At 44.4% G+C, this 27,161-nt stretch overlaps 1 protein-coding gene across 2 annotated transcripts in view; it reads right to left on the bottom strand.

Annotated features, from left to right (window-relative positions):
- Positions 1–281: 281 nt before the first annotated feature.
- The window catches only part of GPRIN1 (G protein regulated inducer of neurite outgrowth 1), a 41,777-nt gene continuing 14,897 nt past the window's right edge, over positions 282–27,161 (bottom strand). For both annotated transcript variants that reach the window (XM_083182143.1, XM_083182144.1), the window contains exon 2: positions 282–8,012. In XM_083182143.1, the coding sequence (XP_083038269.1) occupies positions 5,283–8,012 (2,730 nt within the window). In that variant the 3' untranslated portion in view covers positions 282–5,282. The remainder of the gene's footprint in view (positions 8,013–27,161) is intronic.

Below are 27,161 nucleotides of genomic sequence, written 5' to 3'. Positions count from 1 at the left end.
CTTTAACCCCTTGGATCGGGAATGTTCGGCGCGGCTCTGGGGACTCGGGAGCGCTCAGGCACCCGAGTCCTCCCGAGCCGCCGCGAACATCCCTCAGCCTGAAGCCGACGTCACTGCTGAATGTGACAGACGGCTAAGGCAGCGGGGGCAGGGAAGCTCCAGCATACAAACGCCAGAGCGGAGGTGAGGGGGGAGACGGGGGGACAGATGAGGGGGGGGGGCTTCCAACGTCCTGTGATGGGTTTTGCTGGGGTAGGACAAAGCTGCCCTGGTAGGTTTGTCCTGCCCCAGCAAAACCCACCACTCAAGGGGTTAATAGAACACACTGAATTCAGAAACTGAAAAAGGTTTATTCTAAAGAGCTCTGAAACCACACACAGTGTTCCGAAGGAGAACAGGGCAGGCCAACAGCATATAGTGCTAATAACCTCAGGTCTATCAAATGACCACAAGTGAAATTAATTGTTCCTCATAGTTCTTTCAGTAATCATTTACATAAAGTATAAGTTAAAGAATCTCAGAGAAAAGTTTAATGTATTAACAACAAAGTATATAATATCCATGAGGAAACAACATCTACTATAAACTTATCAGCTTATGCCTGGACCAAGACAGCCTGTTCATATAAGGTTTGGGAGCAATTCTCTATTAGATAGTCTCCTATGGTGCCGGCAGGATGTGGGTTGGACCTTTCCACCAGTCTGCAGGATTTCTCCTTTTTACCAGCATAGCCAAACATTAATCCTGCTGGAGAGGCTACAAAAAAACTTGTGGAAAATGCTGCATCAGGCTGCTCCCATAGAAACAGCCAGCATTTCATGGGCATTCCTATGAAAATGCTGGATGTTCCGATGGAAATTTGGCAGTGACGCGGCCGCCGGGGGCGGGCAGCTGACAGCGGATGTACTGATGTCACCGCCCTCTTCCCGTACTGGGAGCATGTAAAGCTAAGACACCAGAGAATGTCTTAGTTTTGCATGCTCCTTCCAAATCATTCAATTGTTGGCGACCATCAAATGAGTTGGTCCCCGCACCCAAGGCTGTGAATGGATGTTTATGCAAACCATCCATTCAGATCCTGGCAGGGAACTCGCCAAGCGAGGGGGTGCAAGCAGCGTTAAATCTACATGCAACTCTGCGGAATTCCCAGTGTTGCGTGTGGACTAGAATAAGGTCCTTGGTATATTATTAGAAATGTAAATTATCTTGATCGATCCTGCTAAATGATGACATCATCATTAATCATTAGACCTAATAGGTTAGGTTCCGTTGTTAAATGAGCATTTGGTAATTATGTCATAACTGTCCTCCCACCACAACAGGAAACACTTGGGAGAAGAATAAGAATTATTACATTTGTATGCTTAAGATTAGTGGCCATTTTCTTGTACTGTAGGTCCAAGAGGGTGAAAATGGCCATTTATTTCCAGCTTACAGATACAGGAGGAGATGCTGAAAGTCTCTGAAAGTGATTTGGTGGAGAAGTTGCCTAATGGTTCTAACTGTCATTTACCTTGCAGTCAGAAATGACAGTGAGAGGCTGATCAGCTGCTTTGTGCAACAACTCTAATTTCCCAAGACTTGAACCATCTCCCCCACAGTCATTATTTAATTTTTTTCCAGTTTTTCCACTCGGTAATTGGTCAGTAAGGTTACCTGAACACACAATGTAAGCATTAGAGACAGGTCTAGCATACTTTCCAACATTTGGTAGGTGGGTTGCCTCCAGTGTGCACAAAAAAGGTATTTCACCTCTCAGCAAGTGGGCATGGACATGCATCAGGTCTCTGTTTTTAGTCATGATGGGCGCATGCCCAAACTGCTGTGCAGCCCACAAATGGGACAATGCTGTACATACTTTACTTAATAAAGGAAAAATCCTTAATACATTATCTATATGAATCACTGATGTAATCTTTGTGCAAGATCCTCTCAGTATCCAGTTATCCTGAGCCTGAACCCCAACATTAGTAGATTGTGCAGAACACAATTGCCAAAATGCATTGGGGGAACCGGCGCTGGATGCCGCAGAGGAAGTGAGAATGACTGTTTATGAACAGGCAGCTGGTGCAACTTTAGAGCTTTCACCTCTGTGACCAGGACTGGGCGGACAGATCCCTGCTGCCCAATCGCTGCATATACACAGATTCATAGTACGGAGTTCTAGCAGTAAGCTCATAATTTCATCTTTTAAAAGTCTATTTTTGCGATTGTTGATTTTGCTCTTCTGCAATAATTAGTTTTAATACTGCCATTGTGACACAGAAGTGTCACAATCTTGTCTTTAGTTATCTATCGGTTTTGCAATGCAGCACATAGCTTGGGACACAGGAATATAACTCTACAATGACAAAGCATCAACCCAGCAGTTTCTCACAGTATGGTTAACAGGCCTCTTAAAATAACAAAAAATACAGTGTTCTGAAAAGTGCATTACAATTTACATTTGTTTTCTAAAGAAATACATGTATTTTTTGAAGAAAGCAAACATTGGTACACTAATACCTATCAAAGCACAGGGCCACCCAGTTACGGACCTTATCAAACAGTTGAGCTGATCAGAAGTTATGCTTGCATGGAAAACAACAGTAGTCACTAGACATAGCTTCAGCACAGTCATTGTGAGAATTGTATAGCTGTACAATAAGAATAAACCTAAGGGATTGGTCAGGACTGAAACTAGGATTTTGAAGGCAGTAATCTGGCTCTGCTCCGTCTCCACCTCCTCTTGCATGCACATATGGGTATCACATCCACCACCCATGACATGCTCCCCCTAGCTCCCCCTAGTTGTGGCCCTGCTCAGGTACAGGGTTTTGGGGCAGTATGTTAGAATAATAGGGTTATATAACCATATGGTGGTAGTGACAATTTTTTCAGCAACGTTATGTTACTTGTATATAAAATCAATGACAGTCAACAAAAGGAAAAGTAGAATAATGTTTGCATAAAATACAAGTTAGCTAAAGGACCATAAAATACAAGTTAGCTTACATGAAAGTACTATGACATTATCTTTGAGAAATGTACATGAAAAATGTCAACAACACACCAGAATTACTATATATGTGATAAGTTATGACTGTGGGGTGCCCTAGAGCAGACTTTGTAGGGTTACACTGCAGGTAATTGTATTCCTCTGATCACAGAGAACCATCTTTTGTAATAATGTAGCTTAGAAAATGCAAATATTTGAACATTATAACCTCCTCCAAGCTTCAAGAACTGTGAATCCTATTAGCAGCTTTTATTCATTAGTCAATTTGTATATTAGGTTTGTTTGTCATTTAAATATATATCATGTTTCTTTTTTAAGTATGTTTTATATTCTCTGATTTCTAAAGTCCACATTCTGCACTTAAATGTAGCTACACGATTATGGTTACTTGTATAAGGCTGTTACTTTAGCAACCAAACAAAATAGTCATCGTTTGCCTTCTGTACTATGCTGATATGGTGCACATTTCATTCACACGATGACCTGGAAAACTAGATACCAACACATAGGTAATGCACATACTACTGCTGTAGATGCACTATATCAGTGGCGTGCGGTGGGGTGAGGCACAGCCTTTTCTGTCATACTAGCGCATATGCCAGCACTTTGAATTGATAAAGTATGTCAAAAATACAAATAATTTATTTAAAAAATCTTATTTTTATTATTCTAATCATTTTTATAGTCAAAACGATGGAGTAAAAAGTCTATGGCAGGTGAGGCAGTGCCTCACCTGGCTACCTTTTCTGCACATCTCTTATCAAAACTCAGTGAATCTCCAGAAGTGTATACTGCTGCACATGTGTATAATGCCGGCATGTACCCCATTGCTCATATATTGTGTGCATATCTGGCTCTGGTACTTCCCAGGGACTCTTGAGCCATTTACCTCACCGCACGTCCATGCACTATATATAATGTATAGTGCACAATGATAGCTAAAAGTACACTACAGTGGGGAAATTTACTAAGATGGGAATTCTATTTCACATAGGATGTTGCTATGGGCAACCAATCGGATACTATCGATTATCTTCTAGAAGATGCTAAATAAATAAAAAAGTAGATTCTGATTGGTTGCCCAAAGCAACATCCCATGTGAACTAGAACGCCAATCTTAATACATTTTCCCCAGTGTGTCTTAATTGCAATGCAACATGTATATTCATATTATCTGTTTTTAAATTGTTTACTGGACAATATAAAAATGCTAATTAATTTCTCAATATTAGCACAGATGTCAACAAAGGTGTAATTTATATAGAAATATATGATGACAATAATAATAATAATAATAATAATAATAATAATAATTTGTCATACACAAAATCCCTCCAGGCAGCTATTTATGAATAGGCAGTTAGATGAATAATAATTAGAAACGCCTCTGGCATCTAAGATTAGAATGGGGATTCTCACCCGTATTTGTGATGGAGACAGGCTAACACAAGGAATCATAACACAAGGTAAGAGCATACATCCCTATGTAGAGGTTTATCTGCAAATGGTAGAAGAAGTGGATTATGGGAATTAGCATAATCACTTAGTGATCTCTGTCACTATGTACAAAGAAATAAAATCATTATGGCTTAACATGACTTCAGTTTCAGTGTTTATGGAGGAAAAGGGGGATAAGACACAGGGGCGTAACTAGACATTCATAGGCCCCATAGTAATAGTTTGTAAGGGCCCCCTATTTAGCAACTGATGGTGATAAATGTATGTAAAACAAATTACTTAGATAGTAAAGATGGGGCCCCTTCAGCTCTGGGCCCCATAACAGCTGCACCCCTTGCACCTATGGTAGTTACGCCCTTGATAAGACACATGTGATGTGTTTCCACTCACAAATAGGTTCCCAGAAACCTGGTAGTCACACAGACACACAAGCCGGGAGCTGTTTTGTTTTTAGGATTTGTAGCAAACAGGCATGTTCTTAAGAAACTAACAAAAGTGCAGAAAGATGGAACATCTGTTCGTATAACAAAATATACATCGCACTTGTCCTATTTCTTGCAGACTATTACAAATAGCACTTTACCTTTTATGGATCAGAAAGGAACTGCACAATGACCTTTTCATTAACAACATTTTTAGTCATTTTAGCGTACATTACTGGTTCCACAAAAACTGTCATTTCAGATAGGGCAGTTCTGTATCAGGCTCCGCGTCGGCTGTTTCTCTCAGTACCAACTGTTAAGCCGACATGTGGGCACCAATTCTGAAATTAAACTTTATTTGTAGGTTTCCTGAAAGGATTAAAAATGGCTTATCTCTTGGTATATCACTCTGCAACCGGTCCAGCACGAGAGCAGCAACGGGGTCGCCGGAAAAAGGTGCGGAAAGCACCAGGTTGACGTTTGCTCTCAGTCTTCCCAGCGGCAGCTCGAATAGAACTACCTCGTGTACTTTGAGGGGTCATCACTTTCTGCCTCCCATGCTCCTCAATCTGTTTCTCTAGGTGCTTTTGTATAGCCATTCCCAGAACCTCAACTTCCATTGATGCTCCGTACACTTCCCAAGTCATCCCTTTCTCATCCCAGCTGACCTCCCGCACAGGCTCTGGATGAACAGTTTTCACCTCTTTCACACGGACATCAGGATAAGACGCCTTTGGTGATTTCACTCTGGGTGTCATCGGGTCAGTTGCAATAGATCTCGTTTCAACGGGAAAAGATACTTGCATCTCTGCATCTATCATAAGAGGTTTGTCTTGCAAATGTGAGCATACTGTAGATTGATTTAAACCCTCAGAGTGGAACACAAAGGAGCACGACCCTTGCAGTGGTATGATTGGACTGACAGCTATTGATGAACACTGTACTGTAGTATCAACTTGGGTGCCTACATCGTGATACTGTGGTGTCAGTGCTAGTGACGGTTTGGGAAGTGCACTTATGCTGCAGGCACCCTGCTTTTGTGGTTGGTCCTGGTGTGGGATCACTTGATCTGTTTGGAAGGGAAAAGACGAAGATTCTTGTGGAAAAACTATAGGACTGACAGCCACTGATACAAACTCCACTTTGTTGTCAGTTGGTGTCTCAATATCTTCATCAGGGGGAGTCAGTTCAAAGGAATATTTTTTAGATAGCACTTCGACACAGCCTAAATCCTTTTTTCTTTCATCTCGGAAAGTAAATGAAACTTCATCAGGTGGGATTATAGGACTCACTGCCACTGACCTATATTCTACCCTTGTCACAGTGCCGGCTTCTTCATCTGGAGGAGTCAGCTCGAATGAGTATGTTTTTGGTAGATTATCTGTGTTTTTAATATTGTTATCCTTGCTGTGCTCTGCTGCAGGTGAAAGAGCCGCCTTCTCTGATATAAATGAGAATGATGAAGAGCCACCTGGAAGCACAATGGGACTGATAGCCACTGATACGCACTGCACTCTAGTACCCGCCTGTGTGCCTGCATCTTCATTCTGTGCTTGTGATGACTGTACACAATAAGATTTGTTTTCTGTTTCTTTGCCTCCACTAAATCTATTGAGCAGTTGTTCTGGTTGGAAAATAAATGAGGAAGATCCATCTGGTGGGATAATTGGGCTTACTGCGACTGACACACACTCTGCTCTGTCTGCCTGAGTACCCACATCCAGATTAGGAGGAGTCAATTCAAAGGAATATGTCTTTGGGAGTAAGTCTGCACTATGAGTTGGTTGTCCTCCCGTAGTATTACTGGAACCAGTTCTTAATGTATGAAATGTAAACGAAGATCCTTCTGGTGGAATTATTGGGCTAACTGCTACAGATTTATACTCCACACTGGTCTTTGTTCCATCATTATGATTTGAAGGGATAAACTCAGGTGAACAGGTCTTTGGGAAATGATCTGTTCTTCTGGCATAGGTACTTTGGTTTGCACCACAAACCTTTAGCGCTTCTTGAACTGTTGAACCATGTTCTGTTTGAAATGTGAATGTTGAGGTGTCACCTGGTGGAATAATGGGACTGACAGCTATAGATCTGTACTGCACTTTTGTCTCAGATCCACCATTATGATTAGGAGGAGTGGACGGAAATGAGTGTGTTACTGGTTGATCCCCTTTCCTGCTTGTCTCTTTCCCTTCAGTCCTCACTTCATGAGAAAGAACAGATGATGTTTGCTGAGCCCTTATACCAGTTTGAAAAGTGAATGATGAGCTTCCATCTGGTGGAATAATAGGGCTTATGGCAACAGATCTATACTGCTTTTCCTGTGCATCGTTGCCTTTATTTGAAGCCACCAACTCAGATGTGTATGTTTTTGTACTCTGTTCTCCATTCGAAACCTCCTTGCATCCTGGGAAACCTACTGCCATGTTTCCTCTGGTTAAATCTTTGCCAAGACTACTGGCAGTTTGTGTCAGGTCTGATTGTCCTTGAATAGCTTCCTTCTCCTTGTCTAGTAAAGATTTCTCTTCTGCTGATTGTATGCCAAAATCTGTATCTGTGTCCACTGATATTGAAGGAATTGCTTCTGTTAGACTGGGTGCATTTAATGTTTGCTCTTTACAATGCACAACATTTTTGGAGTTCAGTAAGTCTTTTTGTGATGCTCCTTTTGCATCTGACACAGAGGTAATTTTTGAGCTTTCTTCAAGGGGTCGTTCACAGAGTATCTCTGATTCACTGACAGATTTAACATTGCAGTCCCCTTGTTTTGATGAAGTCTTATCTTCACTGCCTTCTGGAAAAGTATAGGTCCCATCACTATCCATAGAAAAGTCCTTCTGTACTTCTAAGGTGCCGTCCCCACCTGTGTCAAAGCTGAAACTTCCTTCCATAGGATCATTGTCACCATGTACACTGACACAGAAGTGCCTCATGCAAAGATCCTCTCCATCAAATCCTGAATTGCTTGTAGGATCTTCAGCCTGCCATATTCTAGACGATATAGGTGAGCGCAGGGAAACGGTCTCACTAGTTTCATCTGGTGTTGACAGCTGCAATCGCTGAGGCTGTTTAGGGCTGCCCATCTCGGAACAAGATCTTTTCCATAATATTTCAAAATCCTTCCTGAGAATGTTCTAAATGGAAACAAAATAAGAATTAGTGTCTCAGAATCATGACTGTGAGTAGGTGTAGTGTGTGCAAGAGACAACACAATGCACACATTGTAACACAGAATAGGCATAGGCAAACTAGTGACATGCCTAGGGCAAGTAGAGGTACTTATGTAATATCTGGGCTCCCGTTTTTCTTATGAGACCGCGTCCCCTCACGGGGCTCGCTGCGCTCGCCATGCTTCGGGCACGGTGGCTCGCTGCGCTCGCCACACTATAGGAAATCAACTCTATGCGTAGTTGGATAGTAGGGATATGAAAAAATGGGGTGCATTTAACATGGGAGCCCAGATAATACATAAGTACCCAAGTAGAATGTCTAAGGTCATGCAGCCCATACAACTGAGCTAGCTAGAGTGTCAGTATGCGGAGCATAAACAATAGAGGCAGTGGTTGTCGGTAACAAAAATGGCCACCTTCCCTGAAGGAGGGCTGCTGTGCATGTCCAGCCACAGCAGGGCTTTTGCAGAGTCCATCAGAATGAACTTGCACTGACTAACACTCTGCAGTCAGCCCAGTCTTAAATATCTGCAGAGTCCAGCCTTGTTGGGTGCTGTGCAGGGCGTGATTGTATTGTAATAATTTGTTGCATATGTTTAAGTGGCTTTACTCTGTGGCTTTATGTGTATAAGGGTCACTATTACTGTGTAGCATCATATATATCAGCTGCCGTACTGTGTGGCATAACGTGTATAAAGGACTCTATTGTGTGGTGCAGTGTGAATAAGGAGCAATACAGTGTGGTGTAGTGTAAATAAAAAGCAATACAATGTGGTGGAATGTAAAACAGAAACAATGGGTCTGGGGCAGAACTAGTGACAGAGCTACGGGCACCAACCAAAATCTCTGCTAGGGTATCAAATTAGATAGGCCTGGCTCTGTTATAACATAAACATATGTGATTATCTATGCACTAAACTTTGGAGAAAGTCAAAGTGAATGGAGATAAAGTACCAGCCAATTAGCTCCTAAATGCCATGTTACATAGTGGGCAATGCAGGTGGCGATAAGGTTAAACGGTGTGGATCATTGAAATCAAGTGCCCCTCGCCGTTTAACCCCCGTGCTGGCCTCTCACCATATTCAATGTTCTGCAAGCCTCGCTGTTTTAGTAGCCACACACGCCATTTCCACGTCACTGTAAAAACCCGGGTGGAAATGGCATGTGCAGGGGGCCAGTTGAATATTGACCATGTGAGCTGTGACAGCAAGCAGTCAGCACTGCTCGCTGTCACGGCTTGCAAAAAGCATTGCATATACCCCCACAGTGTTAAAAAATGACAGAATCTTGTTGGATGGTACTTTATCTATGTCCACTTTATTTCTCTACAAGGCTTAGTACATAGACCCCAAAGGCGTCTATTTTCTAAGCGTTGACGAGAGATAAAATAACAGCTAACTGGTACTTTATTCCTCTCCAATGCTTAGTAAATAGACCCCTTAATTTGACAAGTCCATAAAGTCCCCTAAAATTCAGCCATTCCTCAATCCCTCTTCCACACAGTAAATCACAGATTTGCCATATAAGCAGTGACATTATGCAGAGAACCATTACTAGTTGTAAACTGAAAAAATATAGAAGCTGAGGCTTCAGCAAGTACTGTACCTCTAGAACCATGGACATGGCACATACATGGTTCTATTAATTTACCTGGTAGCTTAATTTAGTGATGGGGCACTAAGGGCGGGATGTATTAATATACATCGCTGCCCGGCCGCCACGATGCCAGAGCATATGTATTAACATATGCGGCTGGCATCGCGGTATGGTGACGGAGGCCCCCCGTGATACCTGTTATGTGGTGTGCAGGGGGGGTCTCCGTTACTTCCTTGGCGTCTCCTTCTCCCCTCACGCCGGGGACACCTAAGCAGGCTGGTGATACCCTGCCCTGCGGTAACGTGGCGGCGGGGTTTTAGTACATATGAAAATGCGGTTAAACAGGGGTTTTAATGCATTTTCAGCTTAATACATCCCACCCTAAATCAATTAATTAGTTAATTTTTTACAGATAAATGGAGTGGGTTTTTTTTCCTTCAAAAAAAAGCAGAATTAACCTAAATAATTTGTTTGAAACTCTTTGTCCTGACACCATTAAAGAGACCTTTAAAGAAGATGTTGTAATTAAAAATCACTTTCATAATTAAATCTGTACTGTAAATGTACAGATTTAAGGGTGGTGGGCGTTATTTTGTTAATATGCTGAAAACCTTGTGTGTTCTGTGCCTATTAATTGTTTCTAAAACACTTAAAAAATTCTACGTAACTTTCATATTTTACGCCAAAAAACTTTGTCATGCTTTACTAGCTCCTAATTCTGCCAAAGCCCTTGCATAGAAGTCAGACTGGACCAATTAATAAATGATATATAAACATAAATCCCTGTGAGCAATATATGCTAACAACAGACTTTGGTGGTAATTCTGGTTGACCCCCCCCCCCCCCGCAACTGTTTCCCTATGCAACCATGCGTAGGGATGTGTCACAAAGGTATTTATAGAAACACAACTAGGCTCACTCACTCAGCCTGCAGGTATTCATAGAAACACTCACTCTATCCTTCAGGGGGTGTGGATCAGTTGGAGATAGTCATTAGGTCGACATACATGAGTCTAGGTCGACATACATAAGTCTAGGTCGACATGGGTTAGGTCGACAGGGTCATTGGGTCGACATTGGTTAAGTCGACAGTCAAAACGTCGACATGGGGTTTTCCACAGTTTTTTTACTTGAATGTCGACACAGTGGACATGGACACAGGTTAAAGTGCACCATGTCCCCTCGCATGGCTCGCCATGCTTCGGGCTCGGTGCCTCACTACACTTGGCACACTATTTTATTCTCCCACCACGCCATAGTGAATGGTAAGGCATGAAATACCACCTGTCGGCACATGTCAGCTCAAAAAACAGTGAAAAACCCCATGTCGACCTTTTGACTATCGACCTAACCCATGTCGACCTAATGACCCTGCTGACCTAATGACCCTGTCGACATAACCCATGTCGACCTACACTCATGTCGACCTACACTCATGTCGACCTAAATGCATGTCGACGTAATGTTGTCGACCTAATAACTGTCTAACAACTTGCTGGTGACCCAATGACCGTATACCCCTTCAGGAATATATAGAAACACACCTAGGCCCACTCACTATGGGCGGGATTCTCTAAACTAAAAATGCGGTAAAAACCCCGTTATCAGGGTTTTTACCACATTGTGGGATGCTCTAAAGTCCCCCCCGCCGAGTTACTGCGACGGAGGGCAGGGAGGAGGACGAGAGCCCGCCTGCAGCAGCACAGTGTAACCCGGGTAAGGCAGGAAGGGAAGGGCCGCCGGGACCCATTGTGCATCGCTGGCTCACCGCAAAGGACAGCTCTTAACGCAAGAGCTGTCCTTTACCATAATTATGCTACTGCATATGCAATAATTATGTCAGCGGTAGCCAGCGATGTGCGGCGGACGGGGGTGGGCGGATATTAGATAATCCCGCCCTCTAGCCTACTAGTATTTATAAAATCAAAACAGAGCCCACTCATTCTGTCCTGCAGATACAGTATTTATAAAAACACAACTAGGTCCACTCATTCTGTCCTGCAGCAATTTATAAAAACACAACTAGGCCCACTAATTTTGTCTGGCATTTATAGAAATGCAGCAGAGCTTTGAGATTGGGAGCTCCCAGTGCACTGTATATCACAGAAACTGATGTATACAGCAGATCCAGCATTACTCGCTACTTCCTGTTTGCAGGGGACAAGAAGATCAGAGAACGAGATAAGGGAATGCAAACAAGAGAACAGAGGTAAGTGTTCTATACAATTATGTGTGAAATAACAATAATCAATTTGTCAGGAAACAGATAACAGTTACAGGAGCTGTGACCAGATGCGTTTCGCTGTATGCACCAAGTGATCACGGGCTTGTATTATCCCACTGCTGTTTCCGCATGTTTAAGGGAAGAAATCAGAAGCATATTTTGCCATTTTTCATCAAATTATTTAATATATAACTGCTATGTAATAGTAGCGCAATGTTTATCAGTTTGGGACTGTTGGTTTAGCCATCCTTTCCTGCAGCATCTGGAAACTGTAACTATGAACATGCGGAGTGTCAGATTCCCAGTACGTCTTTAAATAATTGGAAAGAATCCTCTGTCGTTATCACTACCACAGTCCCTGTGAGTTACATCTCCAAATTCTAAATGCCCTGGCGCTGGCCTTCTATGGCAGACTGGAAGTGCTCCAATCCACACAGCTGCCATATGGACTCCCTTACGGCAGTCCCCACCTGATGGTGGCACAGTTACTTCCTCTTTCTTATTCACAACTCAGAATTAGGCCCTATATCCCATTGCTCTACCATGTAATCTATAAACATACAGAAACTAGAAAATGGTGGTGTTTGGTAGGTAAAAGATCATATTCTCTGTGTATAATTCCAGTTTTTTACCATCTGATGATGCTGCTGTAATGAATACATCATTCTTAGGCTATGTTTCTTACAATGATATAAACCAGCCTTCTAATAGCAGAACTGTATAACGCTGTACCAATGATAATGAATACCAGAGACATATTATTGGAGACAACGGGAGTGAATTCCACTATTTGCAAAGGGAATCATTCTGACTTTTCATTCTAACAATTCTAACTTGTTGTTCAGTGGCCAAGCGGAAATAAAACAGAATGGAAATTAGCATGAGAAAAAAATCCTCCTCCACAAGACTAATTCCAGTCTCAAGGCTGTTTCTATAGGAACAATTTCACCGAGCTGAGTTGAGCTCTGATGTTCACTAAACTGCTGTGCTGAGAGGTCTGTGATCATACATTACTGCCATGTAGGGTTACCACCTTTGTGTTGAGAGATTCCCGGACAGTGGCCCGCCCCTTGACACACCCACAGCCCACCCACTGACCCGCCCCCAGTCCCGCCCCTTGACCCGTCTTATGTTGTTGGTTTTTTAACCTTTGCTTCAATTTCATTCTTGATTTTGCACACCATAATGCCAGTTACATGGTACATCACACATAGTAATGCCTATTACATGTTACGCCATACACTGCAATGCCCATTACATGTTATGCCAGGACTGAAGAAGATTTTTGAAAAGGAGGGAAAACATGGGCAGTGTGCGCCGAAGGCGCGCGCCAAAAATTTTCAACATAATGCTGATTACACGTCACACCCATTACATAGTATACCAAATGCCATAATGCCCATTACATGTATACCACACACTTTGAAGCCCATTACACATTATGCCCATTAGTTGTTATGCCAGGACGCAATTTTTTCCCAAAGTAGGGATAACATGGGCAGTGCCCGCCAAAAGGCACTTGTCAAAATATTTCACCATAATGGCGATTACACGTCACACACCCATTACATAGTATACCACATGCCATAATGCCCATTACATGGTTTGCCACACACCGTAATGCCCATTACATGTTATACCAAACACCATAATGCCCATTACACATTATACCAAACACCGTAATGCCCATTATACATTATGCCACACACTGTAATATCCATTACATATAATACCACACGCTGTCATTTACATATTATGCCTCATAAGTGCCGCTTACCTACATGCTCGTTGCTATGGGTTGAATGCTCTTTGCCAGGGGTTGCATTGTATGCTCTATGCCAGGGGTTGCCTCATGCTCAATGCAAGGGTTACTTGCTCATTGTCAAGGGAAGTGAGATGCTTGTTACCATGAGGAAGGTGAGGGTGACAGTGGCAGGCAGAGAACATTAATCAGGTCTAGGGGCGAATCCAGAAAAATATGACAGGAGGGGCACCACAATAACTGGGTGGCGTGAAGGGTAATATTGTGCGTGCCTTTGGGTGTGGCCACAAAACAAGGGGAGTGGTCTTACAGGGAATGCGTGTCACATTTATTTTCATTGCGTGTGGAGCATGGGGTACAGTTCTAGCGGGTGACATGGTGAGTGTGCGGGGACAGGTCTGCTAGGGGGCTGGGTTAGGGACAGGGTGAGTGTGCGGGGGCATGTCTGGTATGAAACAGGGTTAGGGACATGGTGAGTGTGCGTGGACAGGTGTGGTAGGAGACAGGGTTAGGGACAGGTGTGTTAGGGGACAGAGGTGGTAGGAGACCGGGTCAGGGACAGGTGAGTGTGCGTGGACAGGTATGGTAGGAGACAGGGTTAGGGACAGGTGTTTTAGGGGACAGGGGTGGTAGGAGACAGGGTTAGGGACAGGTGAGTGTGAGGGGACAGGTGTGGTAGGAGACAGGGTTAGGGACAGGTCTGCTAGAGACAGGGTGAATTTTCTGTCCCCACGCCTGCACCTCTCTGTGCCCCCATCATTCTATCCATCCCCCCTACACCTCTCCATCCCAGCCCCCCATCCACCCACACACCTCTGTATTATACTTCCGCAGGGTGCCGGGCTGGGGAGGGAGCCACAACCATCAGCGCGGCGGGGAGGGGGGGGGTGGGGGGGCGGCACAGGGAAGTCAGACTCAGGGCAGAAGAAGAGGGATGACGCTGCCGGGTGCGATGCGGTGCAGCGCCAGCGGGAGAACTGAATGGGCTTTTTTTTAAAGTCCTGTTCAGTTCTCCCGCTAGCGCTGCAGCGCATAGCAAACTATCCGTATCATCATTCGTCTGACTCTTCCCCCCGGCGATTCGCCCTGGTTCCTGGGCCTAGGGATGGGTAATCATATGATGTTTCATCGGTAACATCGGATTTATGGTTCCAATGTTCGATGTTCAACCCTGCAATGTTGAGGATCCAATGTTTCATCAACATCGCTAGATTTCTCCCCCGATGTTTTTCTGAATCTTCCAATGTTTTTTCTTTTGTGTGTCAATGTGTGCTGTTTTTAATACTTTGCAGCCAGCTCACTCTCTCCTTGATTTATATTCATTAAAAACTTAAGAGACTGATAAAAAAAAAAAACATTAACAAAACTGACAGTATCACTGCTGGCTGGGCTTTCATATGTGTGTGTGGCTGTGTGCTGCTGCTGTGGGTGGTAGCTGACAGTGAAAGACAGTCTGGCCAGCCATTCAGCAGCACACAGGACTGCCACAATGCAACTGGTGCTGTTAGTGAGTCACTGTCGCTGTCTGCTGTGGTGTTTCTAGCACAGGCATATCAGTGCTGATATACAGACCACACTGTGCTAGAAGCACTACAGCAGACAGTGACACTCCAGGCAGGGAAGAGGAACTGCATGGGTTTTCAAAGATAGTGGGTGATAGAATGAACAGTATAATACGATAGTCACTAGTAGTGACATTGTGGTGAACTCCCTTCATATTTATTTATTTATTAATAGTTTCTTATATAGCGCAGAATATTCACTTGCGCTTTACAATAGGAGACAGTGATACAACAAACTGGGTATCTACTGTCAGTCAAAGGTATGAGGGCCTTGCTCGCAAGCTTACAATCTATCAATTGATTTATTATTATGCAGAAAGCATATCACAGCACCTTACAAAGGGCCTGATTCAGTTGTGGATGCAGACATTTGCACAGTTTATTTCTTTGACATGCAATGTCAGTCACACTGCACATGTGCAGTGATTTATTAGTAACAGCGGATGCAGATACAGAGTGACAGGTACAGTAGTTTCTATTTGAGAGAGGGGATGGGGGCTGGTTTGTCAAATGCAGACGTGTTTCAAACCTTAATTTGCAGTTGCACTGGCTCCAGCGTCTTTGTTCTGATGGTTATTCTAAGCAACAATGTAGTATGTTATATGTTGCACTGTGTGTACAGTTTTTTTTGCTATTTTCTATGATCAACATAAGTTATTAGCCTGCTGCTACAGTTAAAAATCTAGGTAAAAATAGCAGATTGTGAGTTGTTGCAATAAAGTTTTAATAGTTAATACTTCATGTTTTTTTCCTTCCGTAACAAATTTGATTTACCACAAAACATGAATCATATATCCATTGTGTGTGTGTATAAACTGTAAGCCTCCAACAAGATAAACTTAATAGAGGGATTATTTATCATTTCAGAAGCTTATTAGTGTATTATATGCTTTGGTAACCAGTTTATTTTAAAAAATATTGAAACATCGGTTAACATCGGTTAACATCGGGTTCACAGTACCAATGTTTAAGTCTAAATGATGTTTTGCAACCAATGTTGAAAAACATCATTTGACCGATGTTTTCTTTCAATGTCCCATCCCTACCTGGGCCTGATATACAGCGGCGCAGCTGCGGTGGGAGAACAGGACTTCAAACAAAAACACGCCCATACAAATGACTGGCAATCCATTCATTGGCTGAGACCTCTCTCAGCCAATCGCTGATTGGCTGAGAGAGGTCTCAGCCAATGAATGGCTTCCCATTCATTTGTATGGGCGTTTTTTTGTTTGAAGTCCTGTTCTCCCACCGCAGCTGCGCCGGAAACCAGGGCGGACGGACGGACGGACAGGGACAAACGGCAGCCAGTCAGCCACACTCTTCTGTGTGCCCACCCGGTTCCCGGACATTTTATAGTCCGGGAACGCCACCCGTCCGGACTCCGGACACCGGACCTAATTACCGGACTGTCCGGAGTAATCCCGGACGGGTGGTAACCCTACTGCCATGCCCTACTGCACTATCCCAGCCTTTTCTCCTCCCAAATCTACTGTCAATATCACTACTGCAAGCAGGTACTGTATGTCCAAATGCCTTTCTTGGAAGTTAGGCATTCCAACTGTGGAATGGTTGATCTTCTGATGCAGGGGTAGGCAACCTGTAGCACATCTGTTGCTGTGGAACTAACTAGCCCAGAATGCCATGCCATATTTTAGTCTACCCAAACAGCAAAGACGTGACAAGATATGTTGGGATGTGTACACAGCACTTGGAGTACCACAGGTTACCTAGCTTCTAAAATGTGAAAGGATAAGGATGCCAAAGCTGGAATACCTATTCCGGAATGGTGAGTACTTTGGGCACTAGGCATTAGGGTTAAGCTGTGGGGGAGTAGGGGGAGAGGTTTAGATTCCTTGCAGAGCCAGGATTCCAGGGCTGGTCTTTTGACTGCTGGCACCCTAACCACCGTGATCGCTTTTGTATGCTGTTTTATATTCTGGGGTATTGATAATCTTGTAACTGCCATGATTATTAACACTCCATTTTGCAGCAAATATTTTCATTTTTAATAAACAATATCTCCACTATGGGTCTGATTCAGAGTGAATCCACTCCTGTGTGGCATATTGTGAACTAGGGTTGGAGTGGAGGAGGCCCAAATTGTACTTTTGCACCTTGGCCAACCACTCACAAGTTCCTCCACTGCCCCAGCTGCAGTGCATGGTTTTGCCCATTTGAAAAAAAAGATGCTTTCGATCAAGTCTCAATAAGGCCCTTAGTACATACAGTAGGGGTCAGATAGTAGTCCCCATTGATAATAATGGAGATTTGGACCTTTGGTATCCTTATGATAGGTTGACAGTCACAAGGATGATAGATGATAAGGCGACACCATATGGTCACATGAAAAGGTTGACATGAGTTTACATACTTTACCATCCACGTGAACTATAGGAATTATTCAGACATGATTGCTTTTTGAAAAAGCACCTTGCGTGTGAAACGCGTTGGTTGAACTCTAGAAGTCCCCTGACGAAGAGGAGAAGCAAGCCCAGCCAGCAGCGCTACTACACAAACTGAAAAGCCGGCAGGTGACGTCACCGCAATCTCCGGAGTCCTGCTGGAAACTTACAAAGCCACGATTAGCGGTACAGCTTCCACGTAGCACAGCTAGGTAAGCTAGCAGAGCCTCCCACTCATTCTGGACTTCCTAGAAAAAACTCCACAAGGAGTGTAAACATTATATTGGTCAATTTTATTTAATTTTAAGCTTACATTTATTTATTTTTATTATTATTTTTATTTTATATTTATTTTTATCATTTATTTTTACTTTGAGTTTTATTTATATATTTTTATTTTTTTATTTTTTGCATCACTTCCACTCTTATCTTCATTGATATTTACTATTTTTATCCTAAACCTATTTTCTGCTATTATTCAAAACCCTACCCTTTCTAGTGCTTGATTAACGTTGTCTATCCCACAACAAACCCAACTTGATGGGAGGAGTCTAAGATAACAGACAATTCAACAGATATTTCAGTCTCCTTGAATCACTGACTGAGATTAGAAAAGTCATCAGCCTGATGGTCAGCAACATGGAGTCACAACCCCATGCTGAGAAAGTTAGGACCCGCTTTGGGGTCAGGACCCACAGTTTGAGAACAGCTGGTCTATGTCGATCTTGTGCATGTCACATCATACCACACCTGCACTCTTTAGCGCTAATTAGCATTCTGCATAGTGTTTCTGTGAAACATCCTTTTTATGCTATTAGTACATACGGGCTGGATCAGACCTCATCGCACGGCCGGGAATGTGCAGTGGCCAGGGATCAGGTAGACGCCACCCCACTATAGTTAAATCCCGCCTTGGCAATGAACAGGTACACAGTGCCAATGGATGTGCATGGCTAGCGAAGACTTCACAGCTGTGCGAAAATGTCTATATCTCTTCGTAAGACACTTGCCCTCTAATGATTTTGTCACTGGTCACCATTCATTGGGGGCTCAGAGTAGCCAGAGACATACTTGGCGGCTGTGAATAAATCAGCTGATGTCACACACCCTCCCCTAACAGGCTTTGGCACGCCTGCATTTTCCCTGACACTATCAGCATTTTTTTCCGTCACGCCTAGCATTTTCCTTAACACTCCCGCTAACCTTCCGGTTAGAACCCACAGATACCTACTTCCTGCCAATCACCTTGCGAAAAAATAGGCTTTCATCGCAGCATGGCATCACGCACACGCGTTGCGGCACATGCCCATGTGCAGTGTATAGGTAATCGGCCACTGTGCGAATTCACAGCCTTACGATAAAATCCCCCCACAGTCACTAACATAGTGGTAACATTTTTCAGAAACTTCAGTTTCTGCATAATTTTATGAAAAAAGCTTAATCCCTGTGTGAGAGATCCATCTGAGCTGACAATATAGCAAGTGGAGATATAAGCCAAAAACCTGCTACATTATTCAATTGCCAGCTGCGATTCAGGACTCTTTTATGGCTAGTTCTGGATTGTACAGCATGATGCACAAAATGTACAGTGGTCATAGTGCCAATCAACAAATAACTGGTACAGATGGTATCTGTAAGCATGCAAGCCCATTAAAAACAAGTATCTGAAATGTCATGTAGTACTTTCTAGGACTCGCATGTTTCCAAGGCTGCTACAAATGCAGTTAATAAAAGAAACATGTCAGTATAAATATGGAGACTACTCAGAAGACAGTTATGTGTATATCTTGCATAATGTGAACTTTATACAATTCCAATGTCTGTAATATTGGTATTGTGCAGTGTGGGGCGTGGCCACGATGACTCGATCACTATGGCCATGGTTTCCATTCTGTTAGCCCCATTCCACCCCCTATTGCTTCATGGTTGCCAGCCCTGCCCCCTGCCTTCCCGAGTTGGCTCACAGAGAGGGCCACTATGTTGCATTGTGTAGTCTTCAATGCATGGTGTTTAAAGGGTTAATGCACCCAGGTGCTTTAATGTTTTAGTATGTCCAGTGGTTGGTTACATCTAAGACACAGGTAAATGCGCATTATCAATCCTTAAAATGAATAGGACTTGCATAAACAGGCTTAAAATACTATCCATTTAAACCAGGCATGTCCAACCTGCGGCCCTCCAGCTGTTGTGAAACTACACATCCCAGCATGCCTTGAAATAGTTTTAGCATTCCCTAATAGCAATACTATGGCAAGGCATGCTGGGATGTATAGTTTCACAACATCTGGAGGGCCACAGGTTGGACATGCCTGATTTAAACGGAGACACAGATGAATTACACAGGCTGGCCTAATTCAAACCAACATTTGCCTTGGTTTTAATCAGCCACGGAACCTGTGTAATTCATGTGTCCCGCTTTGAAGAGGTGGTAAGCCAATGCACGTACCTTCAACTTTTGTAAAATCGCATTGCGGGTGTCGCTCTCCCGAAAAGACCCCTGGTTTCATCACTCTGAACTGCTGGCCATGCCCCCAGCCCCTCTACCTCCGTGAGATGCTCTGCGCATGTGTACAGTGTCTAGTCCCTGCTGCTCTACTAGGCCGAGCAGCACTGATAGGGGGACTCCCAACTGCAAACCCCCCCACACACGGGACACTGCTAGCCCCGGGTGAGATGCTGTACACTCCCCTAAAAATAGATTGTCTCATGAAAATTGGGACAGTTGGGAGGTATGTTGGCAGCATACAGAATGGGGCCTAATGCAGACTTGGGCAAATTTGTTCTCAAAATGGGCAAAACCCATGTGTACTGCAATTTGGGCAAATGTAACGTGCAGAGAGTTAGATTTGTGTAGGTTGTGTTTAGACTGAAATCTCACAGAGATTTTGGCACTCAAAGGGTTATCAATATGTCTTAACATAGAAATATCCAAATATAGGGGCCGATTCTGGATCACACATAGTGATCCGAATTCGGCCCCTGCCAAGATGGTCGGAGTTTTGCGCATGCACATTTCCTCACATGTGCAAACCCTGACTGCAAACGGCCGCAGAGTTACTCAGTCGTCAGGGAGGGAGGGACGGGGGCAGATGGGGGGCGACGCTGGGCCACAGGAACACCGGGTGATTTATTGGCATCCCCATGAAAACACTGGGCATTCCCATGGGTACGCAGGTGGGCTCATGGCTGCCAGGGGTGGGCGGCTGACGTCACATGACGTTAGGCGTCCGCCCTGTCTTTGTCCCGGAAATAAAAGTCAGTTGAGACTTTTATTTGCGAAGGCGGAGAAATCATTGTCATGGTCGACAACCATCAAATGATTTCTCCTGCAGCAGCAGCGGCATGCCAGGGGATGTGCCTTCATTACACATCACATGGTTGCGAGGGGAAAGGGTGGTGGTGGCATTTGTTACATGGCTCGCTAAGTAGCAAATTTTCGCTTAGCGAGTCAATCAGAATCACCCCCATAATATCATGAAGCATTGGCTTAACTACCTAATTGTTGCCATATTTTTCGGCGCCCCCCTCCCCTCGGCCCCCTCCTTCCCCTCGACGTACCTGCCCGGCCGCATCTGCCTGTCACGGTCCCGTCTCTCCCGGCGCCGGCTTCTGCTGCTATAATGAAAACGGACTTTTAGAAAATGGTTGCCCCCATACTGCAGACAGAAAACTGTTCTAAGAGTCCGTTTTCATTATAGCAGCAGGAGTCGGCGCCGAAGGATACGGGAACTTGACGGCAGGGCACCAGACAGCAGCGGGTAAGTGGTAACTATAGCCCCACAGACCCCCAGCGCCCACAGGTTGTCTGCGCCTCCCTGCCACCGCGGGGGCTGCGGAGCTATAGCTACGCCACTGTCATGAAGGAACACTTATAGCTAATGCATAAACTGTGAAAGCGGTCCTGGGTCACTGTGACCCGGCACTTGGTATACACCTCAGCCATAACCAGCAATGTAAGGCAAGGGCTGGGACCACAGTAAGTGATTTCAGCACAAATCAGGTCATTAAGGCCTTTAAGGCCTCAGGACTTGGCGATTATGTTTCACTCAACGGTGTTTAGCAAATTAAACTTAATTACTCACTAATTACAAAATGATGACCATTATACAATATAAAGCTAAAATGAATGCTTGTAGGATAATTAGCTGCTGTGGGTGTATATGTGTGGAAGAGAGTTTAGACTGTAAGCTCCATTGGTGCAGAATTATGAAATATATGATGGTGCTATGTCAATAAATAGGAATAAAGCCAATTCAGATGATCAATTCCTTGCTTCTTTGAGTATGGATCATTGGATAGACAGCAACTAGGTTGACACCACTAGGTCGACATGCATGAAGGTTGACATGACTGAAGGTCGACATAGGGTTGGGTCGACAGGGCGATTAGGCTGACACGGGGAATGTCGACATGGGGTTTTTAACTTTTTTGTCACGAATGTCGACACAGTCGACATGGACACTAAAAAAGTGCACCGCTTCTCATCGCATGGCTTGCCATGCCTCGGGCACACTGTTTTATTGTCCAGCCATGCCCTAGTGGATGGTAGGGCATGGAACACCGCCTGTCGGCACAAAAGAAAAGGGGGAAAAAAACACGTCAACCTTTTGACCGTCGACCTTCCCCATGTCGGCCTAATGACCCTGTCCATCTAACCCATGTCGACCTTCATGCAAGTCTACCTAATTTTTGTAGACCTAGTGACCGTATCCAGCTTCTTCTGGAAGCCAGGATTAACAACAAAGCATAAACTAGAATATAAAACAGATTCATCTCAGGTGGTTCCCACACAAAGGAGATCCTTTCCTGGTGGCAAGCATGAAAAGGAATAGCCTGTCTCGTAGGGCCTTATTTTGGTTCATTCTTTCTGACAAAATCCTTCTTAGATGGACAAAACCATGTGCACTGCAGGGGGGGCAGATGTAACATGTGCAGAGAGAATTAGATTTAGGTGAGTAATTTTGTTTCTGTGCAGGGAAAATACTGACTGCTTTATTTTTACACTGCAATATAGATCTCACTTTGAAGTAAAACCCCACCCAAATCTAATTCTCTCAGCACAAGTAACACCTGCCCCACCTGCAGTGCACATGGTTTTGTCCATCTAAGAAGGATTTTGTCAGAAAGAATGAACCAAAATAAGGCCCGTAGTTATTATGCATCCACTGCTAGAATGTACTATACAAAGCTGACAATATTCCCATTTCAGGCCTACATTGCCTGACTTGGAGTCAGATGCTAGTGGGAAAGCAGGTGGATACTGCGGTACTCAGCATAATGTGCACGTGCGAAAGAAATATATCAGCAATCGGCGTATACTACATTCTTTCAAATGGTTGTTACAGGCCTGAGCAGGTTACTTATCTGACGTTATAATTTACCTACAATACTAAAGAAGGGTCATTAAACCAAAATTAGTTAAATATTGTTGCTCACATCAACATCATCATGTATGTACACTGATTAAACTCCCAATTTAAAAATTTTTGCAATAAAATTTTGCATTTTTAGCGAGGTTCTTCGCTTAGTTATGGCCATAAGTAACGGCTTGCCCACCGCGACCAGGTGACCTCATTAGTCGGGCAAGTCCCTACCATTTTGGGACTTGCCCGACTAATGAGGTCACCTGGTCGCGGTGGGCAAGCCGTTACTTATGGCCATAACTAAGCGAAGAACCTCGCTAAAAATGCAAAATTTTATTGCAAAATTTTTTAAATTGGGAGTTTAATTTGTGCACCTGCACCTTTGACTTTGTATGCAGTTCTACTGAAAGGTCTCCGCAGGGTCGCACCTCTCAATTGGTGTGCACCCCAGGACCCCACCCCTGTATATCTAATGCCGTGTATTTCCATACACATTAGAAGGCCAGAGATAATTAGGTTCCTGACATTTCTAATGCTGTGTACACACGGGGGCGATGGGGGCTGTAATCGCTGGGAATATGGTCGCAGGCGACCATATTGCCAGTGATTGGGAGTGTGCCCCGGCGATAAATCGCCGGGTGCGCGCTCCCGTTTTCTGCCCCATTGTAATCGCTGGTCGCAGGAGCTTGCTCCTGCGACCAGCTAATTACCTATGCGGCACCCCCAGCAGAGGTTCCTTTTCAACAGCGACCATCTCTGGTCGCTTGTTGAAAAGGAGACACTGAGCAATATATTGCTCAGCAATATATTGCAAGCAATATATTGCTAGCAATATATCTCCCCCCGTGTGTACGCACCTTTAGACTGCATGCAGAGCAAGGTGAGACCTGCACAAATGTTTAATGGATTATCAGATGGGGGGGTGCATTTCTGGGTTGTGGGCCCCCCTGGACTGGTGTGACTGTTTGGCCTCAGGAGCAACACAAATTAACACTTATTTTCATTTTCACTTTCAACCCTATTGTGTGTTTAATTTCAATGTAATTCATTTCTAACCTTTACCTCTCACTACTTCACCTCTCACTACTTTATCTCTCATTTTTTTACCTCTCACTTACTTACCCCTGCTATCTTTTAGCAGCCTCTCTCACTAACCTATCCTCACTTTGTTTCACTATATACTTCTTTCAGTCTTGTGTTGCCCTGGGGTCACTCAGCTGCACCATTTTGGGGTGCCCTGTGCCCTAGATTTGTACCCCCCAAAATGTTAGGGACTTGCCCGACTAATGAGGTCACCTGGTCGCGGTGGGCAAGCCGTTACTTATGGCCATAACTAAGCGAAGAACCTCGCTAAAAATGCAAAATTTTATTGCAAAATTTTTTAAATTGGGAGTTTAATTTGTGCACCTGCACCTTTGACTTTGTATGCAGTTCTACTGAAAGGTCTCCGCAGGGTCGCACCTCTCAATTGGTGTGCACCCCAGGACCCCACCCCTGTATATCTAATGCCGTGTATTTCCATACACATTAGAAGGCCAGAGACCCCTTCTGCGCCTGGTGGTAGCACCCACGCCCACCTGTCCTATATATTGGTTTTAATTAGGTTCCTGACATTTCTTAGACTGCATGCAGAGCAAGGTGAGACCTGCACAAATGTTTAATGGATTATCAGATGGGGGGGTGCATTTCTGGGTTGTGGGCCCCCCTGGACTGGTGTGACTGTTTGGCCTCAGGAGCAACACAAATTAACACTTATTTTTATTTTCACTTTCATCCCTATTGTGTGTTTTATTTCAATGTAATTCATTTCTAACCTTTACCTCTCACTACTTCACCTCTCACTACTTTATCTCTCATTTTTTTTACCTCTCACTTACTTACCCCTGCTATCTTTTAGCAGCCTCTCTCACTAACCTATCCTCACTTTGTTTCACTATATATTTCTTTCAGTCTTGTGTTGCCCTGGGGTCACTCAGCTGCACCATTTTGGGGTGCCCTGTGCCCTAGATTTGTACCCCCCAAAATGTTAGGGACTTGCCCGACTAATGAGGTCACCTGGTCACGGTGGGCAAGCCGTTACTTATGGCCATAACTAAGCGAAGAACCTCGCTAAAAATGCAAAATTTTATTGCAAAAATTTTTAAATTGGGAGTTTAATTTGTGCACCTGCACCTTTGACTTTGTATGCAGTTCTACTGAAAGGTCTCCACAGGGTCGCACCTCTCAATTGGTGTGCACCCCAGGACCCCACCCCTGTATATGTATGTACACTGGCCTGCTGTAGCTGCAAAATATATATTCCAAGAAGACCATATCTGGTCATTATGGTGTATCTCCAAGGGGCATGCTACAATTACGGGGACATACTTATACTGTACTACAGAATTTAACCACTTCAGCGGGCTGTCCCGGAAAATTTCCGGGCATACCACCAGCAGGTGTGTGTGCACCAGTGCCTCCAGCTGTGCACCACTGGAACACCACCTCTAGCGGTACCCTCCCGTTGATCCCCCCTCATGTCGATCTCTCCCTGACCTCCGTGCTCTGGCAATCAGATGCCAGAGCTCCCCTGCTGCTGCCGCCACCACTAGCGCTGCATCAGTGACCAGGTGAGCGGCCCCTCCTGGGGAAGTTCGGGGGCGGCTCTGGGGAACTCGGGAGTGCTCAGTAGTTTTGGTACCGGGGTCCCCCCGAGGTGCCCTGAACATCCCGAGCGTGGCCTGCTACCTAGTCACTGATGCAGTGCAAATGGCGTCGGGGAGCTCCGGAGTAAGATTACAGAATGGTGGAGGTCAGGAACAGGGGGCGGGGGGGGGGGGGGGGAGCGACAAGAGGGCGGTCAGGACTGGCTGCTGCGATTGAGTGGTGAGGATTGCTGGGGCAGGACAAACCTGGCCTGGTAGGTTTGTCTTGCCCCAGCAAATCCCACCACTCAAGGGGTTAGAAGCCCGTCAAAATGATGGCTTAGAGCCAGATGCACTAAGCTTCAAAAAGTGATAAAATGGAGAGTGATAAACAGCCAGCCAATCAGCTCCGACCTGCCTCGTCACAGACTGTGTTTGAAAAATGTCATGCAGGAGCTGATTGACTGGCTGTTTATCACTCTCCATTTTATCACTTTTGAAGCTTAGTGCATCTGGCCCTTAGTTCCTTTCTGCTCCTACCTCCATTCTCTGTCTTCACACCTCCCTCTGTCCATATCCAGCAGGTTTTAAACAAAACAGATCATTTTGGTTTCACTTTCTGTTAAGGAGTAATTTGGTATGTTGAGTGGTCACTGGCGGTACTTCACCTCAAAAAGGCCAATTAGGACTTTTTATATACACAGTATATTGAGATAACTAATTCTGCGTATCCAGGCATAATGATGAGTCCCAAGTCAGATACAACTCTAGGGAGGCACTGCTGTGTGCATGAAAAGCATGGGAATGCATATAATATACCACAAATACTGACATGCCCCTAGCCTTAAATGAGACCGAACAGGGTTAATTTACAGGCCAGGATGTGTCAAACAAAATGTGGTAAATCCGGTAAATCCGGTAAATCCCCATCGCTGTGAGCAGCACTAGCATTTTTAATGGCAACATTGGCACGCAAAGGGTTACTAAAAAACCTTTACTTAGCAATTCTCACACCTATTTTGACAAAATCCCATTGGATCTTAAAGGGTTAAATAATTCTGTCTGTCAGAGGCTACACATATGCTTCCTTTTGAGTTCCTAATGCTGTAAACCAATGAAAGCATTGTAAACTTTGTATACAGTACTTATTCTGTGTGAATCAGAGGTGTGAACTCTAGAAAAATAATGTCGCCAACAAAAGCACCATGATTTTTATATACATCAGGGTATATTCAATGCCGGGGCGAGCTGTGACCGTGAGCAGGCTGCCTGTTCGCTATCACAGCTTGCCCTGTCAGTATTCAACTGACACCCCCCCCCCCCCCCCCCGCACGCATACGTTGATTCCCCCTCGCTCCATTTTTGGAGCGAGGGGGAATCAGTATATTCGGCCACAGAAGCAGCGAGACTCGTGGCTAAATGCAGCAGGCTCCCTGCATTAGCCGTGGACCTTGCTATTTGGGGGAATCCTCACTGTCCTGTGACAGCGAGGATTTCCCCGGAACATAGAATAGGGTGAGCGGCTGGCGAAGGGGTTAAACAGCGAGGATCACTGGTTTTCTTCAATCCCCGCCATTTAA

The sequence above is a fragment of the Crinia signifera genome, chromosome 4, assembly GCF_055691185.1.
Source record: "Crinia signifera chromosome 4, ASM5569118v1, whole genome shotgun sequence".
NCBI lineage: Eukaryota > Metazoa > Chordata > Amphibia > Anura > Myobatrachidae > Crinia > Crinia signifera.
This window is presented reverse-complemented; position numbering and strand designations above follow the sequence as displayed.